Raw genomic sequence first — 16,135 nt, forward strand, 5'->3', positions numbered from 1 at the left:
CTTGTTCTGTCCTCGCCTGGCCTCTTGACACGTTGTCATTGTTGCAATGGATATCGAGTGAATGTGTGAATGATGGATGTCAGTCAAGACAGAGTTCGGCCGGGCCATCCCGTCCGCGCGCCAACGGTCTGGATGCATTGGGGGACTTGATCGGGAATATCAGCTGCCAGACATTGGCCCAGCTGCAACTGTCGTACATGAGGACATGCAGCATGAGGTCGCATCTCCATTGTTTCCAGATTTGCCCTGCTACACCGTAAAACCAAGAATGAATTGCTCTCAAGTCCATTCGCCGTGACATTGTTGCAGTCGCTATCCGTTCCTTGCAGCCTCCCTCCCGCCTCCCGTCGTGCCCATGTCTTGCCTGAACTGGACCGGGCCCGTTCCGTGGCTCCGTGTGCCAGCCACCCGCATTTTTTTGGGTCCCGGAGGGGAGAGCTAAAAGTTGGTGACGCCGCCCCGCCCCCAGCCTGCTTGATTATCAGCACAGCCTGGTCAGCCCAGCGATCCCCAGCCTGAAATCCAAGGAAATGGAAAAATTGCTTCTAGCCAGGCGAGTTTGAAACCCATGCTAGTGTCCATGGTTCCCTGGCTATTCTCTTTGATGCTACGTACTCGGCGTAAAGTGTATACATTTGTTGGAGAAAACGCCGAGGGTTTGCAACAACCGAGCAATCCATGACCTCGAGGCTGGGAAAAAAAAGCCCATGATGAACCAGGGCCTCTTGCAGGGTGTGAACAGGTCCCCGTAGCAGCTCCTCGGCGGCAGAATGACCCCTGTAGCTTGGGCTTGGGCGGTTCCCAGGCAGTTCCTGGTTGGTTTGAACCAGCTGTCGCTCTTCCCTTCCCTCGTCAAGTCAACCTCGTCCTTTTCTCTCCCCAACTCATCATCCTGAGACGCCAGGAAAAATTCTTTCCTTCCCTCGGGCAGTCGGGCCCATCGCCTCCGCCAACGTCGCCAGAACCTGCAAAGCATTGGCTAGTTAGCCCGGCAGCTCGCATGAGCCCTAGACATCGCGCCCCGCTGTCCAGTCAAACTCCATCCGTGACGGAGTCCATCTCTAGACTGTCTCCAGTATCTGTCCGTCCAAGCTAGCGCCTAAACCACCAAGCTTCGCTCCCACAACCAGACGGGACCAGAACCAGGCCTCAAGCCTAGTTACCCGCCTCCGACTGTGCGCACGCGCGAGCCGACGCCGCCATCTGATCTCCATCCAATCCTCTTTTTCTGCCTCTTGTCTCTCACGCACCGTCCAATCAAGCTGCTAGCCCTGCTCTCGATACCCAGTAGTCAGCCTCAATGTCGACGCCATACTGGGGCCAACTGCCCGGCCCAAAGGTCGCCCAGGCCGGCCACGCACGCCGCAGGTCTGAGTCGGACGACTATACCTATAATGCTGACCGCAGATCTTCTTTCGACGTTCCCCCAGTTCGCAGATCAAATCGTGCTTCTATACAGACCCAGAACACCGAGGCTCCCTCCGAATCTACCTTTAGTCCACACGACTCGCCCTCTGCAAGCTTTGCGCCTCAAGGACTAGCACCCAGACCGCCTTCCTACCGACAAGGACCTGGAGAGCCTTCCGACAGCAGAAGACCTCGCCGCCCAAGTCGTCAACAAGACGAAGAAGACGAAGACGGTGACTTGTCACCCATTCTCCCAGCTGCCCCAGAGGTTCCTCGCGGTCCTCCTGTGAGCTATCGGCACCCCTACGGCAACGGAGGTCTTCCTTATACCTACACCGTAGCAGGCGCACCGGCACCGCCACAACCGTACGGCGGCGCGTCCCTGCAGCCTGACGACATGGACAACGACGATTACCAAAAGTCCTCTCAGAGGGCCCGAGAATATCAGCAATCTGACCGAGCGCAAGCAGACCTCGCAAGGCGGGACTCAAGCGCCAGCGCATACGACCAGATATCCAGGAGGGCAACCACTGGCGGTAGCTCAGGACGCTCCAAAAAGTACCTCGCAGACGACCGATCGCCCCTCCAAAGGCTTGAGCTGACGCTCGACAGCATCACCAAGGAGGAAAAACGCGCCCGAGTCGAAGCCGCCGAACGACGAGCTAGAGAAAGACAGGCATTGAGGGCCGGAAAGCAGCCCGCCGTCCAGCAACCACGGACCCATGAACGAAAACCGTCTGTAGCCTACGGTGAGAGGCGTCCCTCAGTGGCTGCGGCTCCAATTGCTGTGGCGCAACGCCCGGCGCATAGAGAGGTATCCAGAGAAGTGCCAAGAGAGATTCACAGAGAGGCACCTAGAGAAGCACCTAGAGACATTCCCCGCGACGCCCCGAGAGACTATTCTAGGGAAATCCCACAAGAAGCCCCGAGGGAAGCACCCAGAGAGACGTACCGCGAGCCGCCTCCCGAAGTTCCCGTTCAGAAGGAGAGCTCGAGTCGTCATCGAGGTCCTCTTACACAACACCCACCAGAGGAGGCGCAACATTATAGTTCCGGCGCACTACTGGAACCCGAGGAAGTTCACCCAGCACCTAGGCACACGAAATTGGATTCCGGTATTCCTAAGCGCAACCTTAGCTTCCGAGAACGAGCTGCACGAGACCATGTTCCTCTCCCAGAACCGGCGCAACCCTCCTCAAGTGGGGGATTCTCTTTGACACGAAGCGGCAGCAACAAACTAAAGAAGCAGCCTCCAGCAGATCACAGCTACCATCGCAGGGTGGCATCCGAAGCGCATGCTGCTCCTGTAGTAGCCCCCGTCTCGAAACACCAACCCCCAACCCATGATGACGAAGATGACTACTATGAACCAGAAGACATTGTCCCAGTGACCCGACAGCCCACTGGCCGGTATAGGCGGGATAAGGACCTCCCTCCTAACCCACCCGGGGCACGGAGGCCCTCTATGGACGTCAGACCAGACCTTCATCATATTCCCATGCCTGGCGACGACCAGCGCATCAGGAGACGTGTTACTGAACCCATCTCAAGACCTGAGTATGCGTCTGACGAGGAGTACGCTCCGCCGCCTACTCGTAGCAAGACTGTTAGCAAGAAGGAGGTGGATGATGTTGCTCACGCCGAGAACCAGGCGGCTGCCCGCAGAAAACATGAGAGGGCCGATAGCGACTACTCAGACGACGATTCGCATTCTCACAAGATCTCAAACATGATCTTCAAACCTCGTGAGGAGATGGCCCCTGGTGATGGTCTGTATCTGCCACCTCAATGGCTCGATGAGTGGAAGAAGGGCACCGTCGGCAGTCTTGCTGGGCCGCTCCTGGAAATCAAGGATGTCGCCCATGTTTCTGAGCCAGATGTGAACAAGGCCTGGTGGGAGCAGGATAACCGGACTAAGGGTCACGGTTACGCTGCTCGACCACGAAAGGCCGAGGCCTTTGACGGTGAATATGACGAGAATGGTGAGTTCACTGCTTTCCTGGTTACTGAATGATACTAACTCGGTCTCAGCTCCTACTCGATTCAAGCCCCCGTTGTTCCTCAAGTGTGGACCGCTGTTGAGATACTGCGGCATTCGACGGGAAAAGACCCCCAACAGGTCCCAGAGGGGCGGCCCCCTCTCAGAACGAGAGATGTGGCGAGGCAGTGTCATGATTGTCACAGAAGATGCCGATTCTTCTTACGAGATTGCGCCTACGCTTCGACTCTTTGTCCAGGACATTGAGCTGCTGCCCCCTCCGCCTCATCGTGTCAAGGGTGATCTGTCCCCTGAATACGTCGATCCCATTGCTGGCCACCCCAAGGTGGGTCGTAGAGGAGAAACCCTCTACGTGCGCCCCGTGGAGCATCTCGAGGAAGCAAAGGATCTGTCTCGTGACGAGACTGATGAGGGTCTCTTCGAGCAGAGCCGTAGCCCCCCTGACGTGCTTCCTCCTGATGGCGCCAAGGATCTTCCTGGATCTTTTGCTAGCCGGAGAAAGCGCGTGGGTGTCGACGGCGAGAAGGTTCAAAAGTACAAGGACGTCAGAGGATTCCGACTTCATGCTGAACGGGGATACACCTTTTGGCGGTTCAATATTGAGGTTGAGCTGCGCGAGAAGCAGCAGCGAATCGCTTACCGCATCAACCGTGGACCTGCCACTGGCTTCTGGGTCCCTGCAGCGGGAGAGACCATGAACATGATGTTCTACAGCTGCAACGGCTTTAGTCTCAGTGTGAAGCCTGATGAGCTGAGCGGTCCTGACCCTATGTGGCGCGACGTGCTGAACAACCACCAGACGCGGCCCTTCCATCTCATGATTGGCGGTGGTGACCAGATCTACAACGATTGCGTCGCCGACGAATGTGAACTTTTCAAGGAGTGGCTCAGCGTCAAGAACCCAGTTCACAAGCACACCACTGCCTTCACGCCCGAGATGCAAGATGAGATGGAGAAGTTCTACCTGGAGCGTTACTCCATGTGGTTCTCCCAGGGACTGTTTGGCCTGGCCAACTCGCAGATCCCAATGGTCAACATGTACGACGATCACGACATCTTTGATGGATATGGCTCCTACCCTCATCATGACATGAAGTCACCCGTCTTCAGTGGTCTGGGAGCTGTTGCTTTCAAGTACTACATGCTGTTCCAGCACCAGTCCATCATGGATGAGACAGAGAGCTCTGAGCCGAGCTGGATCGTTGGTTCTGAGCCTGGTCCGTTTATTGGCGAGCTCGGCCGCAGTCTGTTCATGTCTGTGGGCTCGAGAGTGGCTCTGCTGGCTGTGGACTGCCGCATGGAAAGGACAGAACACGACGTTATCTCAGATCAGACATGGGAGAAGATCATGAATCGCCTCTATGCCGAAGTGCGACGTGGACAGGTTGAGCATTTGCTGGTACTCCTGGGCATTCCCATTGCGTACCCCAGATTGGTCTGGCTCGAGAACATGTAAGTTACCCGTAAGTGTGCTGAATGCCTGATGCTAACGAGATGATAGTTTGACCTCGAGGCTTATGGACCCTGTCAAGGCCCTTGGACGGACTGGCATGTTTGGAAAGGCTCTGAACAACATTGACGGAGGAGTCGAGGTTTTGGATGACCTGAACGACCACTGGACCGCCAAGAACCACAAGCAGGAGCGAAGCGTTGTTATCGAAGACTTGCAAGATCTCGCCATCGACAAGTCGCTCCGAGTCACCATTCTGAGCGGCGACGTCCATCTTGCAGCTGTCGGACAGTTCTACTCCAACCCCAAGCTGGGGCTTGCCAAGCACAAGGACCCTCGATACATGCCCAACATCATCTCCTCGGCTATTGCCAACACACCGCCGCCTGACATGCTGGCCGATGTGCTGAACAAGAGGAACAAGGTGCACCATTTCGACAAGCAGACCGATGAGGATATGATTCCCATCTTCCAGCAAGGAGTGGACGGAAAGCCAAGGAACAACAAGCACCTCCTCCCCCACCGAAACTGGTGTTCGATTCGCGAATGGGCGCCAGGAAGCACACCACCTCCGACACCGCCTCTATCGCCTGAGAGAACCCCGAGCCCCCCACCAGCCAAGCCCCAGGGAGGCGGTCTGTTCCGGAGACTGTCCTTGTCCAGGAGCAAGTCCACGGATACACCACCGGAGGTATCAAGAGATTCGGTCCGCGGATCCCGGCCTCCCGTTACGCGAGGAGGTGGTGGAGGCCTGTTCCGTAGTCTATCACGCCGCAACTCAACCAACTCAGAGCGACCTCCCAAGGCCAAGCTCACAAGGTCTATGTCAGTTGGCGGTGCTCCAGCCGAACCCAAGAAGGCAGGCTTCTTTAGCTTTGGTCGACGGCCTAGTCAGCGTCGCGCTGCTGATGATGGCGGTATTAATGGCACTTGGGGAGACGATGATAGATACGACGACGACGAGCAGTATTGGGATGAGCCCCAATCGCCTCAACGACAGCGTCCTTCGGGTATCCGAGGTGGAGCGGCCTATGACGAGTATTCGGACGGAGACGACTCTTACTTCATGGCTCAGCCTCGCCGCACGCAAACCATTGGATCGAGGGCCATGTCACACTCCCGCAACGATGTGAGCGCCTTGCCTCCAACCCGTCCTTTCTACAGGACGCCAACAGGCCTCTCTACAAAGCAGATGAAGGAGGCAGATAAGTATGCCGTTGACCTTGAGGGTGGCTTGGATATTTGCCTGAATGTCGAGATCAACCCCAAGGACCCGGCGGGCATCACCAAGACATACCGACTGCTGGTGCCGAAGCTATTTTACGACTATAACGCCGATGATGATGATGAAGGAGGACAAGCCGCAGAGCCAGAGCCGGAGCCAGAAGCGGAGCCGGCGCCGGCGCCAGCACAGCCAAGCGGTTTCAAGAGGCTGTTGAGTTTCCGGAAGAAGGAGAAGAAGGAGCCTCCTCCTCCACCGGAAGAAGATGACTATAGTGATGAGGGTGATGACTATGACGACGACTATCGCCGAAGGTAGTCTGGCCAGGATTGTTTTGATTTTGATTTCTCGACATGTGCATACCTACGCATGTACATATATTGGCTTCCTCGCCTCATATTTGGATGGCATTTGGACGGAGTTTAGGACTTGAGGCATCATACGCATGAGCATTGTGTAGCATCATAGCAGATGATTTGGCATTGGGAAAAAAGGGCTATAAAGTTTTGGCTTGGATTTAATTGCATTCCCGTATGCATATGAATACGAACATGAGCGGTCTCTCTGTTTTCTCAAGATCATCGGCCGAGTTCCTGTCCCATCGCCTGTGCCCCTGAAGACGTGCAGTTTTGGGCGCTAGACACCCCTGGATAGCGGGGTCGTAGCGCTAATCAAGCCCCCCGAAAGGCGCGCCATGCCCCGGAAATTCGCAGCCGCGGCCGGAGACAAAGTTGAACCAATCAGGGCTCGTCACGCGGTGCAGCAGAGCTCAAGGAAGGAACAAGCAATCCACTTTTGACCGCCGTGGCCCGCCAGCGTTGAGTGGCTGCTGCGACTGAGGAGCTTCCTTCCTTGCTTTCAACTCGACAACAGGCGACAAAACTGTCTTTGAAAACAAACTTTTTTCTGTTGACATTCGTTTTCTCTTCTTCAAAACTAAGTCAGACACGCGCCGGATTTGCGACGACTACGAAGATTTTCGAATTGTGTACGAAAACCGCGAGACGAGATACTCTTTGACAAGAATACCGCTGCGCTGTTGCTTCAAGGGGCTCTTGTTCCCCGGATCGTCGATCAATCCACTGGGCCAAGACGACAACCCACGACATTCTACGAACCACGACGTTTGAACACACAAGACACGTACAGACTTGAACACGAATACAGCCACGAGCTTGAGGAGGAGTCGCTCTGCCAGCGCAAGGGCATGGCGCCATCATGTCAAGTCGCCACTACCAGTATCGCCCCAACGCCAAGATCAACTTCAACGACCTGTCGGTAGCGGAGGTGCTCTGGCTCAACACCAAGCAGATAGGCCACCAGGTAGGCCGGTGGGCCGTAGGTCCGTGGCGGAGGATGGCCATCGCGGCGGGCAGGAGGGTAGCGCACCAGGTGCGTCGCAACCTCACGTCTCGCCGGCTTCTGAGCTTCCCGCATGTGCTGGTCGTGTTTTGGGTCTTTGTGCTGCTCTATGGGGAGAGGTGGGTGTTTGATGGGAAGGTGGCCAACTGCGATTGGGATCATTGGGAGAAATGGGTATGTTGACACCAAAGGAGGCATCCGTGACGAGAAGCCTGCGGTTCGAGCTCAAAGAAAGGTCGACTAACAACGCTGCAGCCAAAAGATGCGAAACCTCACCACCTCGTCTTCGTGGCCGATCCCCAACTTATCGATCCGCATTCATATCCTGGCCGACCATGGCCTCTAAACCCCCTAACGGTGCTCATAACCGACAACTACCTCAAGCGCGGCTATGGCGCGATGCAGCACCGGCTGCATCCGGACAGTGTCTTCTTCCTTGGTGATCTTTTCGACGGCGGTCGCGAGTGGAAGACGAGCAAGGGCAACTTTGTCGATCCGAAATGGGGACGGGGACGTTCCAAAGACGAGAAGAAATGGGTCAAGACATGGCACAACAAATACGGAGATGACTTTTGGCTGCAAGAGTATGAGCGGTTCGGGGATATTTTCCTCGACAGCTGGAACAAGGGCGGCGAGGTGCCTGGATCCTGGCAGCGCGGGCGAAAGCTTGTAGCCAGTCTTCCAGGGAATCATGACTTGGGCTTTGGTGCTCAGGTTCAAGTTCCAGTGCGGGATCGCTTCGGCGCATTCTTTGGCGATGTGAATCGCGTGGATGTCATCGGAAACCACACCATCGTGTCGGTCGATTCAGTTTCCCTGAGCGCAGACACCTCTGAGTACAAGAACCAACACGATCTGAGGCCGATTTACGGACCCGTAAATGAATTTCTGGAGAACGTCAAGGTCACGAAGCGAAAGGCTGTGGAGGAGGAGTTGCGCCATTGGCATGATCTTGAGGGAGGACTGCATTACCCGCATGATGTCGAGGAGCTGGACAAGTCGAATCCCACCTGGGGTCGTGCTGCTGATGCTGAGGCGGCTTCTCAGGGACCCGACTTTCCTACGATTCTTCTTACTCACGTCCCATTGTATCGTGCGCCTGGCACCCCTTGCGGGCCGAAGCGCGAGCATTGGCCGCCAGCGAAGCCTCCCAAGGGGCAAAAGGGGCCGGTTATCCCTGACAACCGAAATGCTATCAGCGTCGTGGGAGGATACCAATACCAGAACGTGCTCAATGAGGCTGATTCTGTCAAGCTGGTGAAGAGCATTGGCAACGTCAAACACGTCTTTTCGGGAGACGACCACGACTACTGCGAGTTGGTGCACTCGGATGCAAAGGAGAACGTTCGCGAAATCACGGTCAAGAGTATGAGCATGGCCATGGGCGTCCCCACGCCTGGTTTCCTGATGGTCAGCTTGTTTAACCCTGTTGATGCCAAGGGCAAGCCTCTTCCAGAAGCGCCAGAACAGACGATTCAGACGCATCTGTGCCTTTTGCCCAACCAGTTCCATACCTATATGGAGTACATCGTCTTTCTCATCGTCACCCTCGTCCTCCTCACGGTCCGGGCTTTCCTCGTTCCCGCCCTCTCACTCACACCTTTCGCCCTTGAGCCTGAGAAACAATCCGCCTCAACCGTCCTACCTCTGTATAAGGACAAGATGGATCCTCCCGAGGCCTTTCCTTCGCGCACAACATCGTCGTCAGGCACGTCGGCGCACCACCTCCCCTCGCGGCTCTCTGCCGCAGCACCACGCAACGCCCGGAGCAAGTCTCCCGCGCCTTCAGCCTCGCCCCGGTGGCAAGCTCGGCGCGGAGCGGGCGGAGGCCGGAATGCCAAGCGTTGGGGATGGGGAGCCGACGGCGGGCCGCGGATCCATCTCGACACCAGCTTCCTTGACACGGGGACCCAGCAGAAGCGTGTTGGCGGTAGAAAGGCTCTCAGCGTGGTTGGACGCGAGTTGTGGACGACGACATGGCGTGTTGCATGGATGGCGGTGTTGTTCTGGGTTTATCTCAACTAAGCGGTCTGTCATGCATTGCATTCGCACACGTGTATTAGGATCATTATGGGGGTTTTTTTTTTTTTTTGTTGGGTTGCATTGGAAAAAGGGCGTGCGTTCTTTGTCCTCGTCTTTTGTATGTAAGTTAATCACAGATATTCGGAGAAAGAGAAAAAAGAGGTGGAAAGGAAGGGGGGGTTGGGTAGAGCTGTTGTTTTTGACGGCCGACATGTCGCTCACGCCGAGCTGTTTCTTTTTTTTATATGTACATTTAATCAATAGAGAATAATTAAAAAAAAGGTCATGACTTGGTTCATCAAGATGGTTGTTGCTACTCCTGAAATGTGTTAAGAGTGAATGAAAGTGTATCAAAAGAACAAGTTGAGCCCATACCTTTCGCCAACAATCCATCTTTCCAGAAAAATCATCTCCTCCTGCCAACACCAATCCTCTCATCCCTCGCCCTCCTAATCTCGCCCTCCCTCTCCCTCTCCTGCAAGACGCGATCCACACCCTCCATATCCGCCTCCTGCTGCTGTGCTTGTGCCTGAGCTTGAGCGGCAGCCACCGCGGCAGCCCTTCGAGCCTGCTGCGCCGCGACTAGGGCTTCTCTTGCGCGCCTGTCTTCGTAGGCGGCCACGTCTTCGGATGTGATGGTGAGGGTTGTGGCTGGACGGCGGAGCATCTTTGTCCGGGAATAGAAACAAAGGGATATATATGTTTCTTTGGGGATAGAGTTTGTGATGAAAGGTGTGTTTGAGATGGGTCACACGCGTTGAGTCTTCTTTTATGGTTTGATGTTAAAAAAGAATAGTGGTGGGTTTTGTTTGTTTCAAGCTGTCGATACTGATGAGATGGATGTGAGTGAGTGAGTGTAGAGAGGAGATGGATGGATGCAAGGTTGTTGTGAAGCTGAGATCGATAAACAAGAAGTGGGGCCGTCCTATTCCCCACAGTTTGAAGTACGTACCTCAACTCCAAACATAAACCACTGCCAAGTTTATCACGTCTAAATAGTTCTTGCTCATCGTTAAACACCGTCTTCTCTTCATTCGTCTATCTACAGTACAAACCCTTGTCCATAATCATAACATCTCATTTACAAATGGCAGCATTCCCTCTTTGTACACTCGTAGCCTCTGCCCCAGTGCCAGCCTGGCACTCCTAGGACTCCTAGACTCTAGCATTCCCAAACCCTCGATTCCCAGATTCTAAACTCGTCTCAGATCAATGCAGTCCTTGACTGCAGGCTCCTATCAACGCCGCCGACCCCAAATAACTCAACCAAACTTAACAATAATGGTTCAAACGATACCAGCACCTCTTCCAGCTCATCCACCCATGTATCGGATTCCAAGAAATGCCTGTCAATAGACAGACGTAGCTGAGTACCCCGAAAGAAGGGGACATGACATGGTCCTTCTTATCCTCGTGGCGGCCAGCCGTGGCATAGAAGATGACGTCTAGTAGGGTCGACGGGAGGCCGATAAAGACGAGCCAGTTGAAGAAGAAGAAGCCGATGTCGATATTGTTGGCTCGCTCGTTGAAGTCCGGCACGCCGAGCGTGGTGAAGGCCAGGGGCTTGGACCCCTCGAGCATGCCGGCCTCCTCCTCCAGCGGCGCCGCGCCCATCAGCTGCGTGATGAAGATGAGCTCGTATACCGCGTGTATAAGGAACGACCGCACAGCCAGGGACGACTTGAGGTACGTCTCGCTGCTCTTGAAGAACTCGCCCGTCTTCCTCAGCATCTCCTGCCCCCAGTTTTCCTTCCCTGGATCCTGGTAGTCCACATCCGGTGTGACCCGAAAGAAGCGCTTGCGGACATCGGCATCTTGGAAGTAAAGCTGCACCTCAAAGACGATGTGGAGAGACTTGTTCAAGGCGAGGGCCTGCACTCTAGTTAGTACGGAGTGTAGCGGCTACATGAGTTGGAACTGACCTTAAAGAACCAGGTCTCGTCTCTGTTGTAACCATCTTGTCAGCGCCACTTCATTTGTTTTTTCTATGATGCTACTCACCCAGGACTAGAGGGATAATATCTGACTTCCCCCCCGACGCTCCCCGCATCGCCCCAGAGAACAAAGACGTAGATGAAGACGACTACACTGAGAACACAGAGGTGCCACGGCATGCGGCGGTGGTGGAATATCCTCGAGCCGCCGCCATACTTGCCGTAGAATTCCTCCGACCAGCCCAGGCGGTACAATTGCTTCTCATAGCGGAAGTACTCGCTCGCCTCATCCCTACTATAGAGCCCTTCCCGCGCGCACCGCAGATAAAGGGCCATGGAGATGAAGGTGAACAGGAAGGTGAGGAACACGGATAGGATGAAGAGAACGCGCGGGCTGTACACCACTTGGCACATGCGCGGCGTCTCGACGGGCTCGGCGAGGCAGTACTGCAGAGGGCATTGCGGCACGCGGTAGATGCGGGTGTTGGGCATCCACCGATCGTTGTCAGACCAGTAACGGTAGCACAGATCTCGGCCCGGCACTGGGTTGGAAAAGCCGGTCTCGCTCACCGGCCCTCCCCGTCGACGCTCCAAGGTGCGGCTCGGTGAGACGTCGCCAGCCGAGAGTGATCGGTTGGTCGCCCACTCGCGGGCCTGGGTGGAAGACAGGAACGTCACTTTCTCGGAAACCAGAGGCTCCTCGTATAAACTCAGAAACGGCGTCTCGGACGGATGTATCGTACCGTTGTAAGTCTCTAGATACGTGTCGGGACACAGGGCGATGAGCGAGTCCGAGGCCGACTTGAGCCGATAGCCAGGGAGGACCGTGGCAGCCAGGGCTGAGTTGGAGCTGTTGATGTCACTCTCATAGTCTGTCACCAGTACGAGCGTCCGGTACCGGGTGTAAACGGCTTCGTTGAACTGCTTGACACAGTCGGCGCGAGAAAGGTTCTTCCAGAGCGTTGGCTCCCTCTGCAGGCGCGCGAGCGAGCTGTTGAGAGCGTCGGATGCCCCGTACTCGGCCGGCCACTGCAGATCGGGTGATGGCATGGCCGGCGTCTCTTTGAGGGAGTCGTAGCGAGTCATATTGATGCCGGCCAGGTCAAAGGGCTTGCCTTCGAAAAAGGCGGTAGACACGAGGACCTCGTAGGCGTTGTACGTAGAGTGCTTTGTCGTAACGAGACTGTTGGACCTGCGTTTATGAGCTATACTGTCTCAATAACGGTAGCAGCAGACTTACAAATAGTACAGCGGTAGTGATGCTAGCAGCAGCACCACATACATGACCTTGCGAGGCCAGCTAACATGGAGGAATCCCCTGCCCGACTCTACACCCAAATAGAGCCTCCCCTTCGACTCCCGGTATGCGCTGGGGGTTGGTGCCAGGAGGCCGGCCCGGAAGTAGGAGGCGATGAAGGCCACGACGGCAGTGGCGATGTTGAGAGCGATCAGATACATGCCTACGATATTGCGACGCCACTTGAGGCGCTTGCACGTATCGCTGGCCATCGTCTTGAAGCCATACTCGGCGGCCTCGTTCAGCTGGAGGGTGTACTGGAGGATCCAGCTGACTGTTGTTGCCACGGCAAAGAGCACCCAGAGGAAGATGGCTATCTTGTTCTCGCCTAGGCCTTTGAGGCTCTTGCCTGGTTTGAAGTCATCCGACTGTTGCTTCTCCAGCCCGCTTGTTCGTGAAGAGGGTATGTCCCGAGGACGGGTCCAGTCCAGTCCAATGCAGTCATCTGTCCGAGGCGGACGATATAGAGATTCAAATGAAGAGGAAGGGGAACGACGTCCAGTATACATTCTTTTGGCTATGAACCGTCGATGTTTAGTTCAATTGACTCACCTTTTCTAGAGAAGCAGGCAGTAGAGATGGTCGAGAACAAGAAAGCGGTAGTCAGTAAAGAAAAGGAAAAGAAAGAAAGAAAGAAAGAAAGAATAACGAGTAAAAAGGGATAAGAAAGGAGTTAAGTAAAAGGTAACTCAGCCGAGTCTTGAAAGACTGGCAAACAGTTGACACCCAGTCATCACAGCCGTTTTGTTTCGACGCAAGTTGAAATTAATGGGCTAAATGAGCCTCGTCGTCAGGCACAAGCCCCCTTTGGCCACCCGTACCTTGCAGGAGTGGCGGTGCCGAGATTCTATAGAGAAGCTTATTGATGGATCTTATGGAGTAGCCGAGCCTGATTTGACTTGAAGCCTTGGCCTGCTTACCTGCACCCGAAGCGAAGCGTCTTGGGGCTGATCAATAAACATCGTCTTCTTTTCATTCGTCTATCTGCATTATATATCATATCAACATGTCTGGCCATAAGGTCTCATGTCCCTTCCTCCTCTTCCTTGTTGCAAATGCTTTCAAGCGCCTCCTATGCGTTAGGTATCCATAGATTCATCTCATGCAGACGTCAACCCTCCTCCAACAAAAGACACAAAGGTATCAATAAGACTCAAAAACAAAAAGAATGGACGCAAGTCAAACCCTCAAGGTGACGTGCTAAACCCAGAAGCACACACATATTCCGCCTCCCACCGCAAAAAGTCGCCTAGGTCGTGACCCAGATTATATCCCATCGGTACCGTCTCCGGAGTAGTAGTATCGTCTTCGCCATCGGCCATGTGAACCACGAGCGGCATCATCGGGCTCGGTGGTAAGCTTTCCACCGAGCTGTGCGACGAAGGGCGCTTGGGGCGACCTTCGCCCACCCATCGCTTTAGCCCTGTGCTGTTAAAGAACTTAGCCTTCTTGTCCATGTCCACGGCGTCGCTGGGGGCCGGGGCGTTCCAGAACCCGGAAGGAAACTCAGCACCCACCGGGATCGGCAGGTCAATGTCCGTGTCGATGGTTGAAGGCGTTGACGATACCGTGCTGCGGGACGAGGACCGCATCGACGGCACGTCCTCGGGCACCAGCGTTCCGTACGTCTCGAACCCGAACGATTCGAACCACGACGTGATCTCTTCGACCTGCTTAATGTCTTCTTCGTTGGACATGTCCTGAAGTAAGTCTCCAGCTCCTCCTAGAATCGCCATCTGGAACGCTGTCCAGTCTAGCGTGTCGTCCATTGTCTTCATCCCTTTGACCATCTCGGATTTTGCAAATGTGATGGGACCATGACGGAATGAAGGTTTTGTAAGTGTGAAAGGCGTGCTCTTGAGGTAAAAGAACTCATCACTCTCTTCTGCCTTGAGGTCCGTCTTGTCAAGGCTTTGTCGGCTCGTCGACGGCTCAAGCTGCGTGTTATCCGGTGTCGTTACCATGACTTCAGGTATTGATGGGAGCTTTCGTAGAGGCTCTACTCCGAATCGTGCAGGGTTCTTTGGTGGTAGTTGAGGTGTGACTGAAGCTGGGGCTTCCGCAGCTTCTGTTTTATCCTTGACGCTCTTGATAGACTCATCATCATCCCCCATCGACCCCTCTTGTTTCGAAAAGTTTTGATTTCCACGATCCAAATCAGGGGTCAGCGAGGGAGATGCTGTCCGAGCAGAGGCCGCAGAGTTCCCCACAGTGCTCGCTCCAATCCGAGATGCCAATTCATCAAGATGGAATGGTTCGACGTCTGTCTCGGAGTTATCTGATGCCATACTGCGGACCGAGTCGCTCGAGTATCGATGTTTTAGGCGCTCTTCGTCCAATTGTTGCGCTTCTTCCCTCTTCCTTCGCAGCGCCTCAATTCGATCGGGTGTTAACATCTCATCGGCCTCAACCCGCCTGAAACGCTGGCCCGTCAGAATGTCTGTCACATTCTCCGACAGGGTCCATCGTGGCGCTCGCATTGGTGATTTTGAGAAACGGTGCCCACCTTGTTGGTGAGGATTCTTCTTTCTTTGAGGTTTCTTCACTGAGGCCCGTCTGTCTGGTGATGACCGTGGGGACGGAGACGACGATGATTCCTCCCTCCATCTGGGATGCCTTGGGAAACCCGTTGGTAGAGGCATCGACTTTGAGTGTTTGTGAAGTGCAGGAAGTCCAGGTGGTGATGGTGGTGACGGCGGTGATGGGGGCGTGTGTAACAGCGCAGAACCTTGCGAGGCATGTCGTGCATCTCGAAGTGCGGAACCAACAGCTATGAAGGCTTCATCCGTCTCTCTGATCAGGCGGTCGACAGTGTCTGATGACTCGCCCGAGCTTTGACTACCATATCTACTGCGCGAAGTCAGGCTGTCGGTTGGCCCAACCTCGCGGCGATCAGCGCTATGATCAGACAAAGAAACAGTCGCTGGGGCCCTCGGCGAATCTCTGTAGAGGTGTGCATCGCTACTGGCAGGGCTGGGGCGCCCATTCCTGGAGCGAGGAGGTTGCGCGTACGGTCCATGCCGTGAGGAATGTGAGTGGGCTCGGCCGTGCTGTGCCTCTGCCAGACAAAGACCGGATGCAGCCCTTCTATTTGCGGGAACAGGAACATTGCCCGTGAGAGCGTCAAGGGCAGCAGCTCGCTGCCCCTCGCAGCTTCGAAGGGAGACTGTCGAGACGGACCGACTGCGGTGAGCCGGGGGAGGAGGAACTGGATGCGAGATGCGATGGACGCTGTGTATCCTTTGTATGGTGATTGGCGCCGCCGCGGGAGGCTTCTTCTTGGGGATGGGCAGCCGTGACTTTGTGGCCCTCGCCTTTCTTTGCGTCGACTTCTTGGCGCAGCAGGAACTCAGTTCCTCACAAGAATCAGTAAAATCGTTGTCGTCATTTCTATTGTCATTGTCGTTGCCTCTACCCTCGCGCTCCCTCTCCCTGGGCTGCT

The 16,135-nt window shown here is 55.1% G+C and overlaps 3 protein-coding genes across 3 annotated transcripts; 2 read left to right on the forward strand and 1 right to left on the reverse strand.

The window, feature by feature from the left end:
- Window positions 1–1,300: 1,300 nt before the first annotated feature.
- NECHADRAFT_90440 (uncharacterized protein) lies at window positions 1,301–6,396 on the forward strand (the record flags this gene model as incomplete). Its single annotated transcript, XM_003053833.1, has 3 exons — window positions 1,301–3,389; window positions 3,439–4,858; window positions 4,908–6,396. The coding sequence occupies 3 exons, from the start codon at window positions 1,301–1,303 to the stop codon at window positions 6,394–6,396; spliced, it is 4,998 nt and encodes a 1,665-aa protein (XP_003053879.1).
- A 900-nt stretch (window positions 6,397–7,296) lies between these two features.
- Window positions 7,297–9,465, forward strand: NECHADRAFT_30592 (uncharacterized protein; the record flags this gene model as incomplete). The annotated part of the gene is made up of 2 exons (XM_003053834.1): window positions 7,297–7,614; window positions 7,696–9,465. 2 exons carry the CDS (start codon window positions 7,297–7,299, stop codon window positions 9,463–9,465), a joined length of 2,088 nt encoding a protein of 695 aa, XP_003053880.1.
- Window positions 9,466–10,734: 1,269 nt separating this feature from the next.
- NECHADRAFT_75470 (uncharacterized protein) lies at window positions 10,735–14,657 on the reverse strand (the record flags this gene model as incomplete). The annotated part of the gene is made up of 8 exons (XM_003054544.1): window positions 10,735–11,334; window positions 11,385–11,406; window positions 11,464–12,606; window positions 12,637–13,138; window positions 13,246–13,250; window positions 13,515–13,540; window positions 13,614–13,673; window positions 13,914–14,657. 8 exons carry the CDS (start codon window positions 14,655–14,657, stop codon window positions 10,735–10,737), a joined length of 3,102 nt encoding a protein of 1,033 aa, XP_003054590.1.
- Window positions 14,658–16,135: the final 1,478 nt, after the last annotated feature.

This window comes from Fusarium vanettenii, assembly GCF_000151355.1.
Source record: "Fusarium vanettenii 77-13-4 chromosome 1 genomic scaffold NECHAsca_1_chr1_3_0, whole genome shotgun sequence".
NCBI classification, from domain to species: Eukaryota; Fungi; Ascomycota; class Sordariomycetes; order Hypocreales; family Nectriaceae; genus Fusarium; species Fusarium vanettenii.